The 25000-nt window shown below is 41.2% G+C and overlaps 1 protein-coding gene across 1 annotated transcript in view; it reads left to right on the forward strand.

The window, feature by feature from the left end:
* Nucleotides 1-25000, forward strand: part of ZEB2 (zinc finger E-box binding homeobox 2) — a 117045-nt gene that overhangs the window by 88372 nt on the left and 3673 nt on the right. Inside the window, exons 4-9 of the mRNA XM_009997399.1 lie at nt 2131-2202; nt 8613-8801; nt 9487-9701; nt 12214-12322; nt 13309-15278; nt 17623-17803. Coding sequence (XP_009995701.1) covers nt 2131-2202; nt 8613-8801; nt 9487-9701; nt 12214-12322; nt 13309-15278; nt 17623-17803 — 2736 coding nt within the window. The remainder of the gene's footprint in view (nt 1-2130; nt 2203-8612; nt 8802-9486; nt 9702-12213; nt 12323-13308; nt 15279-17622; nt 17804-25000) is intronic.

The following is a 25000-nucleotide window of genomic DNA, read 5'->3' on the forward strand; positions in this document are numbered from 1 at the left end:
TGAACATTACCACTATTATGCAAAAAAAAAAAAAAAAAAAAAAAAAAAAAAAAAAAAAAAAAGCTGTTAACTGTTTTCCCCTTGCTGACTGGGTAGCTGTGCCCTCAGATGGAAAACTTCTGATGCTTGTGACTCCTTACTACCAGAAATCACATGAGATGATCAAGGAAGAAAATCACAATAACTATATTTATATCTAAGGCTGAACTTCTCAGAAATCTTGTACCTTGATTAAAATTTCTGGTAGGCTGCAATAAAAATATCAGATGCGAGACTGGCCCAGCAGATCAATTATCATAATTGACAACATTTTATTAATACATATTGAGCTCCTAAATGTTTTGGATGCAAGATATCCCCGTGAAAATGATCCTTAGAGAGGCAGAATGCCAGATCTGGGAAAAGAATCAAGGCTGGCTTGTCTGCTGTATGGTTTAAACAAATATTTTTCATCTGGTCTGCATATTCTATGCTTTTGTACAAATTTAGCATCTGTTTGTACCTGCATATTTTAACTTAAGAGCTTTCATTAATTTTTTTTTTCTTTTAAGCTTCAAAGCCATAAACATGTATATTTATACTACAGTATTGTATGCTGGTTGTAAAGCTCTGAATTAAGTCATTCTGTGCTTTAGTTTTGATTAGAATGATACAATTAGAACCTGTTATTCTACCAACTAATTACTTGTAGAATGTGACATCTGAAGAATACTACAAGATTACAAATTTAGGAATGAACCCAGAATGTGCTCTGTTTATATTATTCCCCTATCTTCAGTCAAATCATTGTCATGGAAATGGATTAATACTGGGCCAGTTTCTGTCCTCATCAAAATCTTTCTTACAAAAAAATGAGTAATAAGAATTTTAATGCTTCGTGTATCAGTAAGATTTTAATAGCAGGCTTTGATCTTCTTGCCATTCTATCACTTGATTGGCTGAGCAGCATCCATCTTCCTGAAGCATCATCAGCTTGTGTTTGGCTCTGGGAAATTCTCTTACTCTCTTTTTTTTGGTTTGTTTGTTTGTTTCGTCGGTCATCGTTGAACCATTTCTGGGTGCCTTATGACATTTTATGTCTGACAAGTGCAGTGAAAGATTTAAAGCAGATTTCCCTCTTAAATCTCAAATACTAAATTCTCTCACTTAAAAAAAAAATATACTGTATGTTTGTGCATGTCTTCAAATAAAGAAAGGCTGGCATTTAGAAGTTGAAAAGGCGAGAAAGAAACATTATATATGTATATTTTTGCCTGTGAAAACCCTCTGGAGGGTTAAATCTTAACCAGGCTGTATGTGTGAATACCTGTTGCACATGAACTAACAAATTAGCAGCAAGAAACCAAGTTTGACAGGCTCTTTGAGGCTGAAACATCTTGGAAAAGCAGCGTTGTCTCTAGCCATGGAGCTGCATCCAGGCTCTTTGAAATGCTGTTTTAACTCACTCTGAACTCCTGGTTCCATGGAAAGCAAACGGATCCATAATAAATACATGGCAAATAATTCTACACATACCATGCTCATTTGCATGTGAATTAAGCCAATTTATGGCCAGAAAGGCAGACTTTGTCAGCACAGGGAGATTGCACAGAAGATGCAAACAAATGGTACGGGCAGAGAAGAGCTGCCCACGGTTGAGACTTTGTCACATTTCTGCACCACTTGATATAAATACTTGCTGCCCTTCGAGTGAGGTTAAAGTGACGACGGCAGCTCAGATCTGTGTGGCGATAGATAGAAATAGAGATAGAAGGACTTCTTGTATCTTCCTTTTGTATTTGCAGTTTCTTCCAGGTATAGATCTCACAGTGTCTGTTAACTGATGATTTCCTTTAAATACAGAAAAAAAAGAAAAAAAGAAAAAATCCCTTTTTATGACCCAATTGCTTATTAGATTTGATACTGGGAAAAGCCCTTCGTTTACTCCACAAATAGTTTTGTTTCCACTAGTTGTCATGTTTAAAGTAAGTTCGTTCTCATCCCTTCAACACCACTGAACAAAGCCATTGTATGGGGGTCCACAACAGCCCTTTTCTCTCCTGCCCTTAGCAGGATCTACCCCCCTTACCCTAGCTTTGTAAGCAGTTCTATAATGTGCCAATGCTAAAAGTGTGCATCCTTGTTTCACAGAAGAAATGAAGGAAGATTATGACACTATGGGGCCTGAAGCCACAATTCAGACCACTGGAAACAATGGTACAGGTAAGGTATTGCATGATACGAGCATTGCTTTGCTTCTCTGTCATGTTGCATTAGCTGTGCATGAAGTGACAAAACAATTTCTCTCTTGTTTCCACTTTAACAATTGGGAAACATTTACCTCATTCTCCTAGTTTTTAATTTTTTCCCCCCAATTTGATCACAACACTGCAGCAAAAATCTCATTCGGTGAGAGTCCTCACGACCCCTCTGGCAGCGCTGAACTCCTTTTAACTGCATCCAGTTGAGCTGAGAGTTTTCACTACCATGAGGAGAGGTTTTCCCAGTCAGGGAAAAAATCTCATCTAGTTTAAAGTAGCTGGACCAGGATACAGTAGTGTTTTAATGAGAGCAACTGTACAAAGAGCTTGATAATGAGAATGGGGTGCACCCTTCTTGGCAACCCCAGACTTGCCTGGTGCACAGAGTAAGCTACTTCAGAGACTGAAAACGTCTTTCCAGCAAGACACATAAACCCTTTACATAGATACACAGACACACACGCTTAAAATGCATATTTATGAGATTATTATGTTTCTGGCTAATCTTTTTATTTTATTTTTTTCCACATCTCTTTCTTTCCCCTCTTCTTAGAAAACAATACGTTTTTGTGGAACATGAAAGGGGACAGAGATATTTAGCAGGCATCATCTCTGAGCCACCTATTTTTTTTTTTTCTGTAGCAGAGCAAAACAGCAAGAGGTTTCTGTTACTATTTTCTAATCCAAATCAATTCAGGGGTTTACCATGTTCTTTCCAAAGACCAGAAGGCCCCACTCTATCCCCAGCACAGCTGAACACCACACATCACCCCACATTTCTTTTGCGTTTTGTCACGATTGCAGATGTTGCAGGTAGCCCTAATGTACATGGTTAAAAATAAGAGTTTTCTAGTATAAGTACATTTTGATGCATTCCATTGTGAGATTTAATTCATAGGTAACGCCCTCTAGAAATATTACTGTAAAAGGTGCTACCTAAGTCTTGCAAGGATTTTATTACTCACACTTTCCTAATGTTTGTAACACCCACATAAAACCCCAATGTTCTTATTAAGTAACACAAGAGATTGACTTTATAATTCTTGAGGGGAGAAAATAATAGGAAAATAAAACTATGTCACTGCTTTTTTCATCCATTAGATTCATTATGCATGAAAGGAGGGTGGCACCAAGGCACAGTTTATCATTACATATATACTTAACGATGTTGCCATACAGAACTGGGTACATATGGATTTTAAAAGCTTTTTTATTTCCAAGGGACATTAATAAAGCGACAAATTGTGCATAGCACTTGAAGAAACAGGACTTTAAAAGATGTCTGATTTAGAAATAAGCCTTGATGATTATCTGAATTACCATTACCAGAGCCTTTGAGGTCCCCTATCAGTCCGTGTGACTTCCTTTGCGCATATTTCCCTTACCGTAACAGGCCCTGACTCTTTCATACTTGCAATGTGGTCTGCTCGAGGGGGAAGACTTCATGTCCTTTTAGCCCCTTTCCTTACAGTATCTGATGGCTTCTGCTGCCTTCTTGACTGCAGCCTCATGGCATCACTCTGAGGACAGGGAGCCATCCAGCCCCTGCACAGCCGTGCCAGCAGCTCTGCCCAGGGTCTGTGGGGTGTCCTGACTCTCCTCAAACCTTTATGTCCTTTATGTTTTCTGGGGGAAAACATAAAGGTTGACCCTACGCAGCATGATGCACTGCAAACTCACACTTCAGATAATGCTTTGCATCTAGCTAGACTGCATTTATAGTGCAAAATGCCGCTCTGGATGTTGCCTCTCACTATCTCATCCCCAAGTGTCCTGTGTAGGAGCCCCAGCTTCCTCTTCCCTCCAGATGCTATTTGCTGCAATGGGCAGTTTGCTCAAATAGCCATTACAAGTTGTCCTCTGCTAGTGTTTAATTCAGGGCTTGTATCACTGAGGCCTTCAGAGCCACCTCTTTCAGTGGAGACTGGTGCCTGGATGGATATGGTAGAACATGTTGCTGTAATGGCTACAGTCTCTGTAGTTTCTCAAGAGTGAGGTCAGATTATTTAGTCATACTGAATCATCTGATAGACAAAATGCCTTTGCCAGTCTTTTCACCTTGGGTGGACAATGCCAGGTGGCAGTTAGGAGTTGCAGCATCCTTCATGCAGAGTTAATACTCCCCCACCTGGCCTGTTGAGGTGCCCCAACCATTATTGGAAGAGGTCAGTACCTGAGCCATTGAAGGTCCTTCCTACCTAGTTTGGGAAATGTTCATGGTTTCCTTGTTCAGCCTCACTATAGGCTTTGGGCCTCAATTTTTTCCCACGGGTAGTAGAGGGATTTAATACTGATGTTTAATAAAATAGCTGAAGTGAGGCTGAGACTAAACCCAATGAAAGCAAGTTGGATCAGTGACTCCGTCTTCGGTGAGAGCCATACCACATTGACCTTCCGGTGTCCAAGCAAGCCACTTGGGTCTTCCTGCAGACTAACGTGGGCTTTTCCAGATAGGCCAACAAGATTTCTCTCACTTAACACAGTGTGCCTCTCCCTCTTGACACCAGACCTCATAGTGCTTCAGGACTTGGGCTGGGCACAAAGACAGGAGATACAGCTTCAGACTCATTCACCTACATCCAGCTAGCAAAGTTTCTGTAGGTGCATGCAACAACTGTGGAGTATTTTTCACATCAAATCCATTGGGGAACGTCATTAGTAGAGAAAGAAAACTAAAAGAAAAGTCTCAGTTATTAAATTATTCTGCTATTGGCAGAATGGCCACTTCCTAGTGGTACTTAAAAAAGAAATCTTGTTATCCAGACATTAATCAGCTACATTTTTATAATGAGCCATGGAGGCTTTATAGTGGAAAAGCAAAAGTGACCACTAGAGTAAAAATTTTAGTCTTTGGTCCTGCTAAATTAATTTGCAAATATTTCTGGGATTTCTGAAATGGTCACTTGACAAAATGATGTTTTGTAGAAAGGGTTTTAAAAATATAAATGAATTAATTCCTTTGGTCTATTTTATTGTACCTGCTATGGTTATTACTGCTGGGATGTGTGCAGACAAAAATTAACAAATTCCCTGTGAACAAACAGAAAAACATTTTCCTGGTTTCGAATATTAACATCTGACAAGCTTGAAGTAAGGATCTCTTAATATAATTTAAAGAAGGGGGAAAAAAAACTTTGGAGGGAGGAAAACAGAAGTAAAACTTGGCAGGTTGGAGGACAGACCATTTTCAGGCTGTAATCTGTATGTACTAATGGGGGCCTCTCACTTCCTGGCTAATGAAGGCTGTGGTTTTATTAGCTTTGTTTGCGATTAAGGGCAGCTATCACCATCTCACAGGATGACTTCCCACACAAAATAACTGGTCTCCCAAGCTCCTTGAACCCTTCTCTCGCTTTATCTTGAAAGGTCCTAAATGCCTCCAAAGATAGCTTTCCTTCATGCGTTTTATTTCTGCGTGACACGACCACATCAGCTTTTGGAGCTGAAAATATTTCTGCTCTCCAGGCTCCAATAATTAATTAAAAAAATACTTATTTGGTGAGGTCACCCGCCGTCAATCTCACTGAAGTTCTTGCCTCACAGGAGGGGATGTGCAATGTGTGTGCAGCCTTAGCCCACGAGGAATCTGGGAACATGACTTTCTGCATGGAAAACAAATTAGGGCATGGGCAGGGAAGCAAGCCTTCCCCCCCAGAAATTGAGGGAGAAATCTAATGGTTATCTGATGAGTCTTTTTAGTAACACTGGGTGAGCTTCCAGCCATGTCTGAATTGTCAGTAATGTCACTGGTGGGAAACCAGATACACGTGGTCACCTTTTGCTATTGATGTTAATCTGCAGTGTTGCAGCACTGGTTGTATTGTTTCAGTTACGGATCTGTCAGCTTTTCCACTAAATCCCCTTGTTTTTAGGGGTTTATAATGTAGACATAAACATTTGCTTTAGCTCCTGGATTGCATGCACAGACATAGAAGCTAAATAATCCAAAGAATTAGGAAGCCAAGGCCAGTAATATCACAACAGCCCTCCACAGCCTGCTGGATCAGCTTCCAGATAGACTTGGAGTCAGGAAGAAAGAACCTCATTTGGGTTTTAGTTTGGGACTGAAGCTTCTAATATTAACTCAGGCCTTGCTTGGCAGCTTGAATTTCCCATCCCATAAATGCAGTTGCAAGCTCCAAAGTCCCCTAGTCTGCCTGGAGGAAGAGCAGACATGGAGCTTTTCCTTGGAGTTATCCCATCCTTTCCCCTTCCTGCTCCCATATCTCCTCTCTGGATAAAAGCTCTCTTGCCTTACTTCATAGGTAGCATGAACACAGCTCAGCCATGAGCCTGGCAAAAAATGACCTTGCTTTTCTTGGACCTGTTGCCAAGCCAAGAGAAGGACCAGAGATGGGGTAGTGTTAGGCTGGAAGGTGAATGACCTTACAACAGTTGGAAGATAGAGGTGTAACAAAGGAACGAAAAGTCAGGTTTCCTACATAAACAGTAATGCCTCATCTTTGTTCTGATAAAAAAATGAAGTAAAAAACATAATTTGATGCTCCTGTGCATAAGGTGTACTTCAGCGACCACCATTTTGTTATATTTCTCTCACAGCAACAAAATGGAGGTAAGGTAGTTGGTCTTGCTCTCCATATTTGTGCTGCCCTTCTATAGAAGTTGGTTTTTACGAGGGAAGAGAAGAAGATTGCTTCTCTTGATACTAACAAATGATAGCAAGAGCTACAAAAGGACCAAGGGAGAAGCACTGTGGTCGTGTAGTGATTCCCTACAAAACTTCTTGTGCTAGGAACAGAGGTTTCTTTCAAAAAATGGGATCCCATGCCCTGTGCCATTTGTTCACTGACACTAAAATCCTTCAAAGGAGTTGAGAAGCTGCTCAGTTCTTATTAAAAATAGGGCATATTTGTCTCAGCCAGAGGATTTGATTTTATCGGCTGAAGGGATGAGGTTTGCATAGACCAATATCTACTTCTATCGATGGTGGTGAGATCAGCCCTTCAGGCACTTTCAAGTTCCCAGTTGTGCCCCAGTCAGAGGCCACATCTCATTTTGACTGTCACCATCACCTCGCATTTAGGTGGGAAACTGAGGCAAAGCGCTGACACATTTCTAAACACCAAGGAGCTGGTTAGTCTCTCACTTCCAGTGGTTACACACCAGTATAACCCCATAGAGCCATAACCATTTTGATTTCCATGAGTTTGCTCCATATTTCTACCCAGTGTCAGTGAGAGCAGAATTATGCCATAGTGTATTTTACTTTTGCATGAACTGTAGAAAAGTTCATGGCATTGCCTTCTTTTCTTATTTCACCTAAGGAGAAATACATTAAACATGTAATCAATCATAAGCCATTCATTTTGTTTGTGGTCACTTAAAACCAAATATCTTTAATTCCTTGCCACCAGCTGTGTCTTCCAAGACTTGTTAATAAAAATAAATAAATAAGAGGAAGAAAATGATCAGCTTTTTTTTTTTTTTCTTGGTATAATGATATTGATATTTTTCTATAATGTCCCAAATTTTTTTATGTCTTTCCAGCATACAGTGTTCATATATAGAGGAGTGAAGCACATTTTTAGTAACAGGATGTTTTGTAGTTGAGCATATATTATGTTGTATGGACATTGCATGGACAATAAAAAATTGGGTTTACATTTAAGGAAAAGAAGGAAAACTCTTGTACAGGCTGTAAAAGTGGCTTTAGGTTTGGTATCCCTGTTATGGTCTAAAACATGTGGTTCTATTTGTAGAAATCTATGAAGCAAGACTTTTTTAAAAGCAACCTATTCTCCCATTGTAAGTTAATTTTTCAAAGAGAAAAAAAATAAAAGGCAGATGATGTGAGCAATTCTCTTTTCTTGCCTGCCACAGAAGAGCAGCCTGAGGCAGGGCCTGTGATGGAGGAGAAGTGGGTGTGATCTTTACTACCTGCATCTACCATCTCTGCTGCAGGGACTGTCTGGGGACCTGTGGAGACTGTTTGGGGGTTCTACAGGGACTATCTGGGGGTCTGTGGGATCTGGGAGCAGCTGATCTCAGTCCTGTAGGTCGAGCTGTGTTCATGCTACAGCCTATGGGTCCCCCAGGAGAACCCTGCAGGTTCAGGTTCCAGAGATTAAGGATTACCTGCATTACCCAAGCCTCATAAACTTCTCCTCCTGCCCCATAGAGCCCCCGTTCCTGTTAATTTAACAGTCTGCCCCTGCTTCCCATCCACACTGGTGGAAAGCCTGCATTAATTTTATTAGGAGCCAGAGCAAGGTGATGAGGGCAAGGACCCAGCTACAGCCCCAGCCTCAGAACTCCAGCATGAGCACCAGCTCAGCCTGCATCCTTAACCCACCCGAGCTCACGGGGAGGATGCACTGAAGCCCCTTTTCTTCTCCCTTTCTCTCATTTTAGTGAAGAACGCCAATTGCACGTCGGACTTTGAGGAATATTTCGCCAAAAGGAAACTGGAGGAAGGAGAGGGACATGCAGTCAGCATAGCAGAGTACCTGCAGCGCAGTGACACAGCCATTATTTACCCTGAAGCTCCTGAGGAACTGTCTCGCCTTGGCACTCCAGAGGCCAACGGGCAAGAAGAAAATGGTGAGGCTAGAATTCATTTTTAGCCAGTATCCTGACCTCGTGCAGCTGTTGCAATTATAAATGCACTGCATGCCTGGGTGTTTACCTTAAAAATCGAAGAACAGCTGCAGCGGCAGTGGAATTTCATGAGCAAAGATTGGGGCTGTAATTTCAGTGTATTGTGATTTTTTAGTCAGCAAATTTGTATTATTTGGCGGGTGAGCAGCAGAGCTGAATTTAAACAGGGGGAAGGCTGCCACTCTTGTTGGGAGTTTGGGAAGTTCTCATCGACTTTTAATGCACCAAAAGATGGGGTAGCCGAGCTGTTGCTCTCCAGTGCCTTGGTAAATAACTGGAAAAGCATCAGTAGGAAGGATTCGGTCAACGTTGTAAGTAAAGTAATGAGCTGGGGCTGGAATGCAAATCACCAGTTGATCAGCAAAAGTATTTCTTAGTTTTCCAGCCAGGTCTACTGGAGGAAGGATACCCATAGTTAATATCCTAGTGGGGTCCTGCGTGGGTCTTGCGTGTCTGCCCTGGGTGTGCGTGGGTGCTGATGCTGGTTGGAAGCACCGTCCCTCCCTCTCGGGCAGCAGATTGCAATGATGCCTCTCATACCATCCCGGGCAATCAGCCCATGAGCTGCCATTGATTTGCTGACCTTTTGGCCTGCCTCTTTCTCCCCCCTCTTTATCCCGGGGCGCAGACCTGCCACCTGGAACTCCAGATGCCTTCGCCCAACTGCTGACCTGCCCCTACTGCGACCGGGGCTACAAGCGCCTGACGTCCCTCAAGGAGCACATCAAGTACCGCCACGAGAAGAACGAGGAGAACTTCTCGTGCCCTCTCTGTAACTACACGTTTGCCTACCGCACCCAGCTCGAGCGACATATGGTGACACACAAGCCAGGGACAGATCAGGTGGGGGGCTGGTTTTAAGTGTTTTCTTGCTGTAATAACCCCTTAGAGAAACGATATTGCTTTGATTGGCAATCATTATTAATTTTTCATGGCATTTTGAAGATGCAGATCTTTTAATGGTAATAGCTTTAATTGAGGTCTAAATGATTTTTTGATGGTCTCTTCTAATATGATTTAATAGTCTTATGTTCACGATCGAATGAGTGTGTTAATTTCTAATTTAGAAATTTTATTTGCACTTTAACTTGACTTTAGTTTCGTTTTTATGTTACTCAAAAAGTGAATGAAACTGTAGCATTTTAATTATACATTATTAAACATCTCAGCAATTTTAATTCCATTTTTCACCTAGTTTTACTTTGCAGTGTTGCAAATAGGAGCTCCAAGACATAACTAAAAGATCCACTAATATTTTTCATTACTTTTTGAGTAACCTTCTCAATCACATGAAATTATGCATATTTGGTACAATAGTTTGTTAAACATAATGACACATTTTGAGAATAACTCTCCCTACAGTACATATAGGCTGTCATTTGTGATTGTGCCACTAACACATGCACGTGCTAGAATTGTGGCATGGCTATCGTTTGTATAGCCAGGCAACATAACTGCAATAAATCAAATCAGTTTTTTCCTCGATGTGTTGCATGTAATATTATATCACTGCTGCATTTAAGGAAATGCTGCGTATCTCAAACAGGTGACTGAGCTTCCCTAGTGCTCCTAAACAGCCTGGCGAGAGACCCATGCCACAAGGCTCTTGACATACCAGCAGAAAATCTGCTCCTGTCCTCACCAGAGAATTACTTTTGAAAACCTGTCCTATAGAGGGGCTGTAAGGGAAACTCAAATGGCATGGTTAAAACTTTGATAAATAGATGCATGCATCGTGTCACATTATAAAGGCTTTATGCCATATTTATTTTTCTTTAAAACCTGAAAATCATGATTGGCTGTGTTTCTCTTGGTAGGTTTTTCTCAGCATAAAGTGAATTCAGTTAGGCAAACACACATCTTCTCATGACACAATTTTTGCAATTAGCATTTTTAAGAAACCCTCATCTTTTGCTTGATCTCCAATCAATGTAAATGATTCTAGTGATTTTTCCTATGTTTTCCTTCCTGTGGCTTTTCCAGTAGACAATCACTTTTTCACGTGTGTATTTTTCCTAACCTGATCCACTGTAAGGTTTTTTATTTTGCTTCGTATCCTTAAAAACACCACGGGGAAAAGAAAAAAACCCAGCCCGCCTCGATATTTATCCAACACAACTGCCTGAAATTTCACATGCGAGAGCGCGCCGGTGCTGGCGCATTATGAATGGTAGCTTTGGTGTTGAAAAGTCCCCTCATTTGCTCATGGCATTTACAATTAGTAAATTAAAATGATTGTATCATATTAACAGTGGCACAACTAAAGTTTATAGTAGTCCTCGGAGGGCGATGGGGGGAGACAAAACAGCTGTTGCTGTTTGTTTATGCAACTCAGCAACATATGAGCGCGGGTCCCTCAATGGCGCGCGGCGGGCTGGGCTCTGCTTGATCTTTGAAGGTTGCTGCTGTTTGAACAAACCTCCCTGTGTCCCATGTAACACCATCTGTCTCGCCAGGAATGTGGGAAGAGGCAGCACACCCTCGCAGTTGTCATACAGTTTCGGCGCTGCCTTCTTTTTTTTTTTCCCCCCTCTCCCCTTCACCCCCCACCCTGCTCCCGCAATAGGCTTTTGTGTTGTGGCTGCCTACAAAAAAAATAGGCTGACCTCCTTACCTTGAGCACTCAGAGTGGTTGGCTGCACTATTATTAATTTTTTTTATTGTTTGGGTTTTTTTCCTCTCCAAATTCAAAGTCACGAGGCTTTTCTTGCTTGTTACAAAAAAGGTCAGCTGCCTTTGATTACATCTTTATGCCACTTTTAACTTGCAACTTTCCCTCGCCCCTTAGAAGTGCATCGGGGGAAAACATGGCACGATAGGTAGCTCGAGTCTTCCCTGCTGCTCTGTGATTTTAAAAAACACTTCCAGCAGCAGCTCCTGCCGAAGATGCAGTCTCTTCTGCTTGATAATAAATTAAATCTTACACAAAATGTCACTAACTACGGTGTTTCTGTCTTTCCTACACATGCAGTAAACAGAATTTTTAAACAAGTAGAGTCCCACATGTTCAAAATCTGCTAGGAATATTAAGAGCCACAAATCTTCTTATAAAACAGTTTCTCTCATCATAAGATACCTTAAAGCAACACATTTCTGATGAGAGACTTAGGAAATAATTCTAAAGCAAATATCGAATGCTCATGTGAAAGTACTTTCTCATTTGTTTCGGTTTACTGCCAACATTTTGATTTTTATTGCAACACTGATGAGACAAATAAATGTACATGCAGACCTTTTGGTCCGCTTGATAAATTCAGAGCCACATTAATTTTGGTTTTGTTTTTTAAGCTGGAAATTCATGGTTTCTCTTGCATAAAATTCATGTTGGTATATTATTTATTTCCCCCCCTCCCAGCACCAAATGCTGACCCAAGGAGCAGGCAATCGCAAGTTCAAATGCACTGAGTGTGGCAAGGCCTTCAAATATAAACACCATCTGAAGGAACACCTGCGAATTCACAGTGGTGAGTAGCGGAGGTGCTGGTGTGCTCATTTGCATTTTGTTTAATTAGCTGATTTTTAAAGACTGCTTAAAATTTACACAGTTCTGCTTCTGGCTTTTTGGAGCTACTAAGGTATTTCAGAAGTGATATCTGAGTCATCCTCATTTATCATGCTGTTAATACCACGGTCTCGCTGAAAGATTTGGAAATAGTAAAGCTTCCTGCAAATAATATAGATTGTTTGTTTGGCAGTTGGAGTTCAGAAGCGTTCATTCATTTCTGTGCAGTCGGACCCTGAAGAGTCCATTATATTTTCCATAACAAAAAGTCCTCCCAAGTGAAATACAGCTCATGTTCTCAGATAACAAGTAAGCGCAGAGCATCTCTTGTTGAATGACTCCTCCTTTTTGGCTCTCCTGCTTGATGTAGTGCTTGATTTAGCACACAAAATGCCACCAGGCTCTGTCTACACACAAACCTCTGCCTGTGGAGACATAGGGGTCCTAACATCAGGACTCAGGTTCTCATACTGTGCTCCTTTCTAGTGACAATTCCTTTTTTTTTTTTTTAAGAAAGCAAACCAAAATAAACCAAAACAACAAAAACAAACAAATGAGCAAAAAAACCCACACAACACACCAAAAAACCAACCAAACAAAAAAAATCAAGAAGGAGAAACAAAATTTGAAAAGTCTGGATTTGATTTGACACCCTTTGCCACAGGGTGCCTACCTGCGACTTGCAGAGGTCAGTCTGGAGCCAGTCTCACATCTTTGCAGCTGTTGCCAGCTGGAGATCATGGCTCCAAACTGATCTCAAGACCTGTAGAAAGAGGAAATAGGTTAAGGCAGTGGTGATGTGTGGTGTGTTGCCATATTCAGAGGACTGATACTTTCTTCACTATTAAAAAGTGAATACAGAGACGATCAGCTGGGTATCAAATGCAATTGCTTGCAATTCTAGGAGCAGCAATGATAATTAACATTTGGTTTTAATTATCATTTTAGGTGAAAAACCATATGAGTGTCCAAACTGCAAGAAACGTTTCTCCCACTCGGGCTCCTACAGTTCTCACATCAGCAGCAAGAAGTGTATTGGTTTAATCTCTGTAAATGGCAGAATGAGAAACAATATCAAGACGGGTTCTTCTCCTAATTCTGTATCTTCCTCTCCTACTAATTCAGCCATCACACAGCTGAGAAACAAGCTGGAGAATGGCAAACCACTTAGTATGTCTGAACAAACAGGCCTACTGAAAATTAAAACAGAACCACTAGATTTCAATGAATATAAGGTTCTTATGGCCTCACATGGGTTTAGTGCAACTAGTCCTTTTATGAATGGTGGACTTGGAGCAACCAGCCCCTTAGGAGTTCATGCGTCTGCTCAAAGTCCAATGCAGCACTTAGGTGTAGGGATGGAAGCACCGTTGCTTGGGTTTCCTGCAGTAGGCAGTAATTTAAGTGAGGTGCAGAAGGTCCTACAGATTGTGGACAACACGGTTTCCAGGCAGAAAATGGACTGCAAGGCTGAAGAGATCTCCAAGTTGAAGGTTTACCATATGAAGGATTCATGCCCTCAAGCTGAGGAACAAGGAGTTACCTCCCCCAATATTCCCCCCGTGGGTCTTCCAGTAGTAAGTCATAATGGTGCCACTAAAAGTATTATTGACTATACATTAGAGAAAGTCAATGAAGCCAAAGCTTGCCTCCAGAGCTTAACCACAGACTCAAGGAGGCAGCTCAATAACATTAAAAAAGAGAAGCTGCGAACCCTAATAGACCTGGTAACTGAAGATAAGATGATAGAGAACCATAACGTATCCACTCCATTTTCATGCCAGTTCTGTAAAGAAAGCTTTCCTGGTCCCATTCCGTTGCATCAGCATGAGCGTTACCTGTGTAAAATGAACGAAGAAATCAAGGCAGTCCTTCAGCCTCACGAGAACATGGTTCCCAACAAACCTGGAGTGTTTGATAAGCAAACCCTCTTGCTGTCATCAGTACTTTCTGAGAAAGGAATGACTAGCCCCATCAACCCATACAAGGACCACATGTCTGTACTTAAAGCATATTATGCTATGAACATGGAACCCAACTCTGATGAACTACTGAAAATTTCCATTGCTGTTGGCCTTCCTCAGGAATTTGTGAAGGAATGGTTTGAACAAAGGAAAGTCTATCAGTACTCAAGTTCCAGGTCACCATCACTGGAAAGGGCCAGTGCCAAGGTGGCGCTGGCTGCCACCAACAACACTCCCACTAAGGACTCTTTGTCAGCCAGATCTCCAATAAAGCCTGTGGACTCTATAACTTCACCATCTATAGCTGAACTCCATAACAGTGTTACTAATTGTGATACTCCTCTCAGGCTAACAAAACCTCCTCATTTTACCAATATTAAGCCAGTCGATAAATTGGACCACTCAAGGAGCAATACTCCTTCTCCTTTAAATCTTTCTTCCACATCTTCTAAAAACTCCCACAGTAGTTCTTACACTCCAAACAGTTTCTCTTCTGAGGAGCTTCAGGCTGAGCCTTTGGACTTGTCTTTACCAAAACAAATGAAGGAACCCAAAAGTATTATAGCCACAAAGAACAAAACAAAATCTAGTAGTGTAAATTTAGAACACAACAGTGTTTCTTCATCATCTGAGAACTCAGATGAGCCACTGAACTTGACGTTTATCAAGAAGGAGTTTTCTAATTCAAATAACCTGGATAAAAGCACTAACCCAGTATTTGGTATGAACCCCTTTAGTGCCAAACCTTTATACACAACACTTCCACCACAGAGCGCATTTCCCCCAGCCACTTTTATGCCACCAGTCCAGACCAGTATTCCTGGGCTGCGACCCTACCCAGGACTAGATCAGATGAGCTTCCTACCACATATGGCCTACACTTACCCAACTGGAGCAGCTACTTTTGCTGATATGCAGCAAAGGAGAAAGTACCAGCGGAAACAAGGATTTCAGGTAAATTGTTGCAACCCTTGTCTTTTGAAAGGCTAGAATTTGGTATTTTGTAACATGTTCTCTTACAGAACAACAAGCCCATTTATATTTAACATTTCCAACAAGGGTGTATTTTAGTCTAAAGTTGCAAAAATGCAGTGGAGTAGGAGAACAAATTGCAGTTACCTTAGGAGTACCTCTACTTGGACGCAAAAGCAGTATTAATACTTTGATTAGGCATAATGCTTGTGTTTCTAATCTGTTAAGAACTCAGTCATTCCTTATGAGAATTGTATCTAAAAAACAATAATGAAAAATCCCACCCAGCAATAACATAAGAAACAAAGGAAACTCTGTGGGGAAACTGATCTCTGCAGGGCTCCTTTCACAGTGAGCATAGCTACATTTCACAGTGGGACATTTCTTGGGAATCACCATTGAAGGTCCTCGAAGCTTCCTTATCTGTGTTTTTTGAGATATTGCTGGTGCACAGTGCATGGGAAAGTGTTCTCTCTTCTCATGAATGTCTGGAGGATGAGAAACATTGACATGTTGCTTCACCATAGCCCTTTCCTTCAGCCCTCTAATCCCCACCAGTCATCTGGAACAGCTTCGAAAAAACCCAGAGATTAAACAAAATTATTTGGAGAGGTACCAACTAAGGGCCCTTAATCACAGACAAAGTCTTTCTGTGGACACCTAATCTAGGTCAGCACTTCTTCGTGCCTGGGTACAACCATTAATCCTTTTCTTGGGTTGTCCCCATGTCAATACATGAGAAGCAAAGGATTTCACTGCTTCCACGCCTGTAGCAAAGAGCTGCTCTATAGAAGTCCTATACTTTTATAGCTTTTTGCTGGGTGTATTCAGATATAAAGTACAGAGTTTAGTCAAAGGAGATTAACTGATTACAGATTGATACTCTTTAATTTTTTAAAATTTTTTCCTTACATTTGTATATGTTCCCCTATGTCCTGTTATGGTCTATTAGTGATTTTACTGACTAGTAAATGTGTTACAGTTTCAAATGTGAAAATCAGGTATGGTTTTACATTACAGGCTGTAATCCCTCTTTGTACAATAGGAGCATAAATAGCACTGCACCTCCATAACAGCTGTTCCACTATTCCAATTTACAGTACATCTGCCCTCTTTGTAAATGTATTTAAGCCTATTTAATCTTCTCTAATATTAATTAGTGCAAACCTAGTCTAAGAAAACCGAACTGTGTGATAGCAAATGGAAATGTATGTTATCATGCAAGTTTGCACTCTCTTTGGATCAAGACAAAATAAATATCAAGAAATTTAATAATTTACTGATCCACATTCATTATTGCTTAATGCTGAAGGCTGTTTTAACATAGATAGAACATTGATAAAAAGTGTTATTAATATTCCCTATTTCAAATTACAAAATTAAATATAAAAATATAGCTTGAGGCCTTTAGTGGGGAGACATACATTTAAATGGATTGCATAATAATAACATTTGTACCTAAATATAAAATTCAATTAAAACCTTTCTACAGAAACAGAATATATCCAAGTTTCAGTGTTTTGAGGTGAATGATCTCTTGGCTGTTGCTTAGCCTTGCCTCTGTAAAGTATTACAGTACCTTTTGCTGCCCATGAAGAGCCTTCCCTTTGCATTTTCCACTCCTTGAAAATATTTAGTACTGACATCATAAATCTTGTTTGCTTGTGTAAGTCATATTATTGCAGAGTTCTCCAAGACAGAAAGTTGGTTGGAAGCAGAGAAGTAGGAGGCTCCTAATTATTTCCACAGTTCCCATCAGCTGTAGAATCATAAAATTATTTGGGTTGGAAGGGACCTTTAAAGATCATCCTGTCCAACCCCTCTGCAATAAGCAGGGGCATCTTCAACTAGATCAGGCTGCTTAGAGACCTGTCCAACCTGACCTTAAATGTTTCTGGGGATGGGGCATTTACCACCTCTCTGGGCAACCTGTTTCAGTGTCTCACCACCTTCAGCATAAAAAAATTCTTCCTAATATCTAGTCTAAATCTCCCCTTTTTTTAGTTTAAAACCATCACCCCTTGTCCCACCACAACAGGGCCTGCTAAGAAGTCTGTCCCCATCTTTCTTTTAAGCCCCCTCTAAGTATTGAAAGGCCACAAAAAGGTCTCCCTGGAGCCCCCTCTTCTCCAGGCTGAACAACCTCAGCTCTCTTAGCCTTTCTTCATAGGAGAGGTGCTCCAGCCTCATTTTTGTGGCTTTGTAGTTTTATTACCAATGGATTTCCAAGCTAAGACCTGATTTTAACTTTGCTGGGGTGGTTGGTTCCTCCGTGGGAAGGAGTGGTGGTGGAAGCGGGTGTCGCTGACGGGTGGTTCCCTCGCAGGGAGAATTGCTTGATGGAACCCCAGACTACATGTCCGGCCTCGACGACATGACGGACTCCGACTCCTGTCTGTCCCGAAAGAAGATCAAGAAGACAGAAAGTGGCATGTACGCATGTGACTTATGTGACAAGACATTCCAGAAGAGCAGTTCCCTGCTGCGACACAAATACGAGCACACAGGTAAAGCGGCCGAGCGCGCCGAGGGGAGGGTTGAGGTCTATGCTATGCTCTTCACAGGCTTTCATGGCTACACTTGTTCAGTGAGAGGGTCAGCCGGTGCTGAGGCTTTCAACAGGGAAGAAATAGTATCTTTGGCTCAGTTCAGTGTATTTAGATTTTTTTTTTAAAAAAACAGCAGGTGCTGAGGCTTTCAACGGGGAAGAAATAGTATCTTTGGCTCAGTTCAGTGTATTTAGATTTTTTTTTTAATGGTTATTGCTCAGGAAAGGGCTGTTGGTTGTGATGGGTTGAATCTCAGCAGGTGCTAGGTGAAATGCCATGCTGAGCATGGTGGCAATCATGGTGCTCAGCATCTTGCAGGACAAGCCCTTGGGCTAGCACTCTGCCAAGAAGGCACTCAGAAAGGAGTGCAACTTGGTCAACATGAAGTCTGGCACGGGAAGGAAGAGTGACAGTGTATTTCTTGTTTCTTAGACACTATCTGACCCTGCACTGTTTAATCCAATAGAAAAACTTCCACTGACGTTAGCAGTGTGAGAGCTGGCTCTGGCCAAGTTATCTCAAAGTAAACAGCTCATGGGGGTTGCTCTCCCTGTGACTTTACATGCAGGTTGTATTTTGCTTCTTTACTTCTCAGTGAATATCCAGGGAAGGTTTCCTTCTTTCCTGTGTAGGGACTGATTGTTGTCTAGCTCAAGCAAGCCTGCCAAAGCTCATAGTGGATTGTCAGCTTGAAAAATATTTCTGGTTTGAAAAAGACCCTTCAATGCACCTATGCTGGTTGTGGTTCTCTTCACAGGCAGGACTCCCTTCCCACTCTCAGCCCAGAGGTGGTGGAAGCATCAGCAGAGCATGTTTTAGTTAGGGAAAAAGCAGACTGGAGCTGCCCCAATAATAGAGATATCAAGTTAAGTTAGACAAAGGGAATGTGAATTATCATGTGAATTATTGTGCAGCAGGACATAAACCAAACTCCAACTTCCTAGAGTTAGAAAAAAGCTTACTCAGAAGGAAACTTGCCTTAACTTTGAAAGCTGAGTCCCACTTCAGGAAATGAAGCAAGTCACATCATCCTTCAATCTCACCATGTGATGGTAAAAACGTTATACCTCTCTATTATAAATACATCTTCCAGGCCGCACATAACCATTTGGCATTCCACATATGAAAAATTTACTATTCAGAAGTGGATTGTGCCTTTAAAAAAAAAAATCTCCACTTTGTTATTTTTCCTTCTTATACTTTTCTTCCAAAATGTAAGTTAATTGCACATAGGAAGATAAAAAAGGAAGTTAAAATACATGGATTAGGAAAGAAAATTAAAAGCAACTTTTTGGACTAGATCAACTAGTTGATTGGTGGAATGTGCTTCCCACTAGATTATTCAGATCAGATTGTTTATTCAGTAGAAGAAGCTTTGAAGGCTTTATGTCCCTGCACCTTTTCTCTCCTGAATGATTTTATTACAGCCATCTGCAACCATTATGGTTTACTGCACTACTACTGTAAAGCTCTTATGTTAGAACTGGCCTTCATATATACTGGGATCTGGACATATGGTTGAATCCCGTAAAGTTGGTAGTCCATAAGATCGACAGACATATGGCTGAAAGGCTGAAAATTTGACAAGCTGAAATGTGTGCAATCACCTTGATTTGCAAAATAAACTGCATTTGGAAAAGCAAAAAACATGTTATGGTCCTTAAGTAGCACGGGAACCTACTGCCTTGAGAAACACCCCATGGCTGTGGCGTGGGGACTTTCCTCCTTCTTTGCTCCGTTCCTTTCAGCTTCTCATCTCTAGGTCTATCAATTTTATGGGATTCAGCCTTATGATCCAGAACATGTATATGGTGTCATATTTAATACACTGGACCTACAGCACATCCTCAAGCTTGAGGGTGGCATTTAGAGCCAGGAAGCAGATGATCTTGTGGCAGAGGCGCAGAGCGTGCCGTGCTCTTTTCTGCCTTGCCATGAGATTTCCTCTGTGAATTTCAACAAATTGCTTCATCTTTCCTTCAGCTTCATCCATCCCTGAACTAGAGGGAAATGATACCATGCTGAAATCCTGCAATGAAAATTGCTAGATAAAGTGTGAAGTATTATTAAGGAGGTGTTTGCTTTTATGGAGCCTCCACACATCACTCTAATGTTTGATCGAGGTAGTTGGGAGCTCTGGAGACCCAGGCTGGGCTAGCCTCCATAACCCATTCACAGCCTTCAGGAGGCACACTGCATGGGGACTTTGGCTAATGGCTTAGCATGACTCTTAAGTGAATTTCAAATTAATTTGATAGTTGTGGAAAAAGCTTGTAATTGCATTAATAGCGTAGGTGTGAAACTGTGGTCTGAGTTCAGTGGAGGGAAATGAATTGAAAGCTGACACCATCTTCTGCATTTGGGGTCATTTTAAGAGTAGGCCTGTGGTTTTCAATCACCTTTTTGAAACCTTAGAAAGAGAAAAAGCTTCTTTCCTGAGTGTGTTTTCTGACCAGCTGATCACAATCCCTTGTTACTTCATTAGAAACATTTTAAGAGGAATTGAAACACTTCCTGTCTTTCCTGGAGAAGCACAAATAGTGGATGTTGTGTATACCAATGTCCTTTTTCCTTTGTAAAAAAAACCCCTAAAATAATCTCTGCTTTTTTAGGTCTCTTTTTCTGATATTTGAGCAATCAGAGTTTTCTTTGTCACAACTTCTCATGTTCCACATACCTATTGCAAGCAGTGCTAGAATGAGGGTTAAAAGTCAGACAGAGGCCATGTTCCCGATAAATATTTACCTCAGAGAAAATATTGGCAGCAAAAAACAACAGAGGCAGGTAAAATTACATGAGCTCCCATAATCATGTGCTACACCAGCTGTTGTAAAGGAGAAAACAGGAATATCATAGGTTTTGCAGGGAGCTGAGTTTCCCTCCAGGGCAAAAAGAATAATGGGATTTGGCTGTTTGCGTCAACGCAAGAATTTTTGGTAAGGTTATGGTGCCACAGATCAAGCAAGCTCTGTGATTACCTCTGTACACCATGCCTGCCATGGCTTGAGCACAGTAAAACATTGGGCCCAAATGTCACAATCCCTGATTTTTAATTTATGCAGCATTAGCAGTATTCTGCAATAGTTTCTAGCTTCACTTGGAGAGGGAAAATTTATTGTGTTGCTGCAATGAGTTAATTGCATTGGTTCTGGCTGATCTGAAATTCAGGGTAGAGGCCACCAGTTGTTGCAGGATCAAATCTTGCCAAGTTAATTTGAGGATGCCATTTAATTTTAAGAGAAGTTATGTGTACATTTTAGAGCCTAAGCTTCAAATTTCTTTCAAACCAGGGGATGCAGCACTGTACTTGGGATGCAGAGCATGGCAGGTGGCACAGGAATTCAGTGCTCACAGTATTTGCTTCTGAAGTCTTAAGAACTCATCCTAACTTGGGTCAGGCTGAAATTTGTTGAGCCGATACTGTACATGTCTAATCTCAGATTTCTCCAAGCTGTTTAGCACAAGGTTGCAGATGCTTTCCTTACTAAAGGTGAAGAAGGTGGTTGCCTTGATGGCAAAGCATTGGTGCCATTGCACCAAAAAATCTTTGCATTGCAGATAAGGAGGGAGAAGAGTAGTGGGTAAGTGAACAGGCGAGCAAACAGAATGGAGCATCTAGAAACAGAGAAATATTCTGGCTCGTGGGTAGTAATCCAGCCCTCCTTGGTCATCAATTCTGCCTTGGGCTGATTCAGGAGGAAGGTGAACATTAGCATCAGTTCTGCCATCATGAAGGCCCATGTCTGCCACACGCCAGCTTTGTCACAGCCTCACAAGGAAACCTGCAGCCTGCCTGCTCTGCAACAAAAGCTGGAAATAGTTTCTCAGAATCCTACCTAGAAATTTTAAATCCTTTCATTGTTGTTCTATATTACATCATATTCTATTTTATTACTTGTGTGGGCTGTTGAGGGCCTCATAGCTGTGCTAGTTCTTTCATCCTTTCCTTTTCCACTGTATATTTTATTAAGACCTCTTTTTTATTTTTGTAGCTTTCATGCTGATGCAAGCACTAGTTTTATTTCCAGATTGATTCTGTAAACTAAATATTGTTCTTGAGCCTGGTAGCAAATCAGCTTTGTCTGGCTAGTATTTTGAATTCCCAGCTCAGGAGTTTTCTTTATTTAGAGCTCAATTCATAAAAAATTTACATGCTATTTAAAGGTTATTTTTTTCTTGCTTTACTCTGATACAAGTTTAGAATTCCCCATTTTATACTGAAATAAAGAGGGGGGGAAAAAAAAAAGGGATATATACTGTGCTTGTGAAATTTCTTTGGTAGACAAGGTCCCCTATTCAAATCAGAACAGGTGCAGCTTGGGCAATTATATATACATTGCATTTATCTTGCACCTTTGACCGCTTCGCTGTGCTCTGGCTGCTAATCCAGATCCATTGGGGCTACATCTAACATCTAAACCCCCAAGCAGCTTCAAAAGACCTGCCTTTAAAAAAGTAAAAACAAACTGTCACAAAAATGTTTCCTTCTCTCCTCCAAAGAGTGGGATCTCTGTTTGGCCCCCTCCCATAGAAAAAAACACCCACTCGCCTTGGGCAAAAGGTGTGTGATATTTAGTCTGGAACCAATGACAGTTTATGATCTAATGTCTTATGACTGTTATACCACTGAAAATGGGAAAAGTGTAGCTTTTAAGATCCTTTTAGCCCAGGAAGATTCAGAGATACTGTTGAAGATTTTTTTTCTGTTGTTGTTTTGTTTTAACAGAAATGCAATTTTAGAGACTTTGAAAACAGATTAGTTATCATTTCCCCTCTGTAAACTGAGTGCTGACCCTGTGGGAACCTCTTTTTGCAGATGGTGGAGTTAAAAAAAAAAAACCCAAACATTTTCTTTATATGTTTGAGACACATTTATCATTTAGGTTCACTGCAAAATATGGCAACGTCAGGTATCCACCTGATGACACACAAGTATTTCTTGAGCCTTCCTTTGAGCTGCTCTGGGTATCTTTCTCCTAGCTCCATCCTGCATAGACAACACAGGCCATCTTAGAAGAGACTGGGTAAAACCTGTAGGGTAGGATGTTCAAATCAGCTTCCTCTTGACCTGTCTGCTCCACTTATGTTACACCACTGCATGACAATGTGTGTAAGCTGAGAAGACTGCCAAGACTATCTACAATTTTAGGTTGTCCTCATCCATCTACAGCTGCAGCTTCTCCCCATCCACCTACAGTGGTAGGTTCTCCCCACCCCCCTACCATTGTAGACTTCTCTTCACCTTCAGTGTAAAATAACTGACTTCAGCTTTATTTTACAGCCTACTAATGCATTGTAGGGATTAGGCACTTTTAAATTGCTGAAATACTGGCTTTTGCACACAGGAAAAGAAAAATAATTCTTCCACAAATGTTCGGAAACCTGATACATTTAAAAACATATTTCAATTAGTGTTGTAACAGCTGCACGCTGTGCACTGCTAAGGTATGTTGTGTGGTGTCTGAACAAAGAACTTTGCTCAAGCTGTCATGTTCCCTCAGATCAAAACTGAATCCTTGATATGAATATGGTAGACTAAATAGCTCTAGTATAGCCTTTTTAGTAATAATAGAAATTAATATGAAAATATGAGGTATTTTAATCTTCTCGCTTCTAAATTGATTTATAAAATATGGATTATTCTCTGCCAGACAACACATGTGTTGGCTGGGGGGAGGCCCCAGGTAGCATGAGCAGGAGGTGCAGTGTTGAACAAAAACCACGTGCAAAGAATGAGCAAAGCAGGCAAAGACTGAGGGATGAGCACATCACCCAGCCTTGGGTGGAAGCAAATCTGGATGAGAAGCAGTGGAGGTGCTTGAGTTCTGTTTGAGGAGAGGAAAAGTGCTGGGCAACTGGATGGAGCACAGCTGTGAGGTGAGAAGAGTGTAGTGGGCATCAAATGTAGTGTGTACCAAAAAAGTCAGGAAATTTGAAATAATGGAAAAGAAGTGATGTCCTGGAGAAGTGGAACAAGACAAAGGTCGGGCTTGCCAATGTTTAGGGAAAAGTAAGTCAGACGGAGGGACTGAGACAGTGTGGGCAGCTCAGTGAGGACAAAAAAAGGTGCTGAGGTCTCCGAGGTACAGAATTAGCCAGTATAGAGATACTAGCAAAGGGACAGAAGTGTGCTGCTCTGGGTGAGCTCAGCAGGACAGCTGGGATGAGTCAGGGACACAGGCAGGAGTATCTGGTGCATCCAGTTGGGTGGTTGGTAGCATTGTGAAAGCTCCCACCTCACCCGTGAGAGTTTTCTTCTGGAAGCACTGGGGTTTGAGCAGCTCTTAGGTAAAGAATGCTGTGGGATTTAAAGCTAATTTGAGTGAGTGACTTGATCATGCAAGTATCTTCCCAACTGACACTGTGGGATTCCCCTTCATAGCCAAATTTGTGCTCCAAGTGGTAGGTAGCTGCTTCCCAGCTCTACGTTCAGTGCTGGAGGTTCAAAGGCTGGAGGTCAAGGCAGGAGGTTCAAAGCCAAAAGACACGTACAGCTCAAAGCCCAGAGTTCTCATCAAGCTTGGCTTTGAACCAACAGGGTAAATTGGTAGAAATGTACATTTAGGAAACATCATAAAAGCAACGCTGCTATAATTCAATATATCAAGCTTGAATTTTCAATTTTACTCTAAATGGAAATTAAAAAAAAAAAAAAGAAACTCTGTATGTGTGCAAGCTTGGGAAACTCATACAAAGAAACATAGTTTGAGTCCCAGTTTCCAGGCATCCACTAATTTCCTTGTCACTTAGGTTATTCTATCTGTGGTTTCTCCTGTATTTTCCTTCCTGCCAGATCTCTCCTTCGTTTCATAACATACAATTTTTGGCTTCCTTGAGCACTTGTTAATCACACCTTATTAAATGTGAACTTTCACAGTGGGACTTGAAGGTAGCTGTGACTAGATCGGGCAAAAAAAAATTAACAAATTCCCTGGTATTCATTCTTAGCCACTTCACTATGGAAGTGGAATTATTTTTTCTACCTGACTTTCCCTGCTCTCAAGTCCCAGCAGTGACTGCAGAGGAACAAAAAAGCAGATTAGGTTCATAAAGGAGCAGCTTGAGTTTTCCTGGAAGTCAAGATCTTTCAGTGGTCTGAAAATGTACTGTTTTTTTTCCTGCTGGGTTTCTTTCTGTGATGGTCTCCCATCTTCC

This window comes from Chaetura pelagica, unplaced genomic scaffold (genome assembly GCF_000747805.2).
Source record: "Chaetura pelagica isolate M959 unplaced genomic scaffold, ChaPel_1.0 scaffold575, whole genome shotgun sequence".
NCBI lineage: Eukaryota > Metazoa > Chordata > Aves > Apodiformes > Apodidae > Chaetura > Chaetura pelagica.